General features: G+C 42.2%; 1 protein-coding gene across 1 annotated transcript; it reads right to left on the reverse strand.

Annotated features, from left to right (window-relative positions):
• Window positions 1-1,531: 1,531 nt before the first annotated feature.
• Window positions 1,532-1,993, reverse strand: LOC108010994 (uncharacterized). The gene is given in 4 exon segments (XM_070996748.1): window positions 1,532-1,591; window positions 1,593-1,763; window positions 1,765-1,795; window positions 1,959-1,993. Coding segments are annotated over 4 exon segments (297 nt in total).
• Between the last annotated feature and the right edge of the window lie 232 nt (window positions 1,994-2,225).

The raw sequence follows: 2,225 nt of genomic DNA on the forward strand, positions 1-2,225 counted from the left end.
AAATTAGATATGTTCTTAAATTTCAGCTTTCTGCCCCCATTTAGGCAAAAGGGTTTTTAAACACGCCCTGAGCCTAATGCAGACTCTATAGTACAATTGATTGCGACTGTTTCGCGCCGACAATGAGAGTGATATACAATATATTCCAGGGTAAAGAAAAGCGGTATTGTGGGGACTTTTGGGGGGCTAGAAGGCAAATCCGATTTGTTGTTTGGCGGGCATCTAATCAACCAAATTTAGTGTCATTTCAGCGCAGCGTGTGCGTGCGACATGTAAAGGAGCATTTTTGCAAGTATCAATGACAGACAGGACGCTGCGGGTGTCATCAATTTGAGTTTGTTCCGCCCCCTTTGCGTCCGCGGCCCCTTTTTGCCACTGATTTGCGCTGATTTTGCAGCCGCTGCCAGGACACATAGATACACAGGCGAAAAAGAAATCGCAACCTGTTCAAGAAAATATTTGTTTCAACTTTTTATTTCAATAGAGACAGTTTCGTTTGGTGTTGTACGAGTAAAACTATCATATTCCATTGAAGATTTGTTTAGAAAACACACATTTTAAAGCTTATAATATGTATACTAATCATAATATGTGCTAATCTCACTAGTCAATTTAAATTGATTAAATTAAAATGTGTCCCAAGGAGAGATTCAACAAAAAGAAAATAATAATACTATTTTTTAATTCCTCGAGACATTAACTACAAATTTGTATGTGATCTTTATTTATTTAATTTTAGAAAAAAAACGTTTTCCCGAATCAATTGGGTAGAGAAAACCTATTTCTTCAAGTGCACAAAAGAAGAGCACAGGGAAAAAACCATCAAATCCATCAACGGGTTGAAATTGCAACATTCAACAAAGAGCTCCCTTGCAAAAAAAAAAACTGGCAAAAGCGAAGCCAAAGGACAACATGCTGATGCTTCAATGCTGATGGTGGGGTGCCAGGAGGGGCGGGATGCTGATGACTCTGCCACCCGTCGAGGCTGCGTGACACGAATCCCAGGCCAAGGCGTGTCCAAAGTAGATGCCGCTTAAAAATTTAAATTGTATTTGCGGGCGCTGGGTGGCGATGATTCGGCAGGTGGTGCACACTAAATCATAGCAAAAATGTGCCGAGATCTCGTGTTCAATACCCTCTAGGAATGCTATTAGGTGTGAGGCATGTGGGACCTTTTTGAATTTCAATTAGGGTTACAAAGCTATGCCATGTCCATAGGTACTTAATATTTAAATCAAAGAGTGTAAGGCAAAGAATAGCCAAAATGCATTACCTATATTTAATAGTGGCGCCCAACGTAGGGCGGAGGGTATTTAAATAAAAGTGTTCGATACATGTTATATGCAGAATTAAACTATGTAGTACTATACTGTTTCAGAAATGGTGGCAATTAAACTTGTTTTCGCGTTTCAGATACACCAAACTTAAGCTTGCAATTTACATTCAATATTTTATGAGCCTGTGAGCTCGGTCTTTCCAAACGATACCCAGAGACTAATCCACTCTCCAGTTATCAGTGGCATCCCAACTGCTACACCCGCACCCCAAAAACCACCCACCACCCCTTAACCTTAACGAGCCACAAGCGACACTCTCATACCGCCTTTGGTTCTCATGTAAAAAATTGCACATAAAAATTGCAAAAGCCTTTGCGTTTTCCTTGGCCGCCAGTTGGTGGTTTTGGGTGGTTTGGCTGGCTGGGAGCCGTATACTGTCTGAAATTCAATCGTAGATTCCGGTTTTGGGGCTGGAAGACGAAAGACGAAAGATGGAAGCCACCCGGCCACGGGCACACCTGCTGATGAGTAAATCTTAAGTGCAATAAAGAAGGAGACGCAACAAAATCCAAAGTACGTGCAGCTGAACCCGGCCGGAGAGCCCGGAGAACATGGAGAGCCCCGGCTAACCCGGAGGATATTCCCGGAACCCGAACCGAGCTGAACTGGGCGTACACTTACTTAGTGGGATTTCGGTCGTGTTCAAAGTTTGCCATTCTTTTAAGTAGTACATACGTATATGTACTACGGAATATATAGGGGATATTTTTTTTTTGTTTTGCTCCACTTTAACGTTAAATCGTAAATTTTGCAAAAATGAAAACTTTGAAGCGCCTACGTGACGCACTGAAGTAGACTTTAGTCCCCCTGCCCAGGTACGAAAGTAGTTCGCCGGATTCCGGGCGCAAAAGTTACGCAAAACTCAGTGGCAAGTGTTAAGTGCGTTTG

This window comes from Drosophila suzukii, chromosome 2L, assembly GCF_043229965.1.
Source record: "Drosophila suzukii chromosome 2L, CBGP_Dsuzu_IsoJpt1.0, whole genome shotgun sequence".
NCBI classification, from domain to species: Eukaryota; Metazoa; Arthropoda; class Insecta; order Diptera; family Drosophilidae; genus Drosophila; species Drosophila suzukii.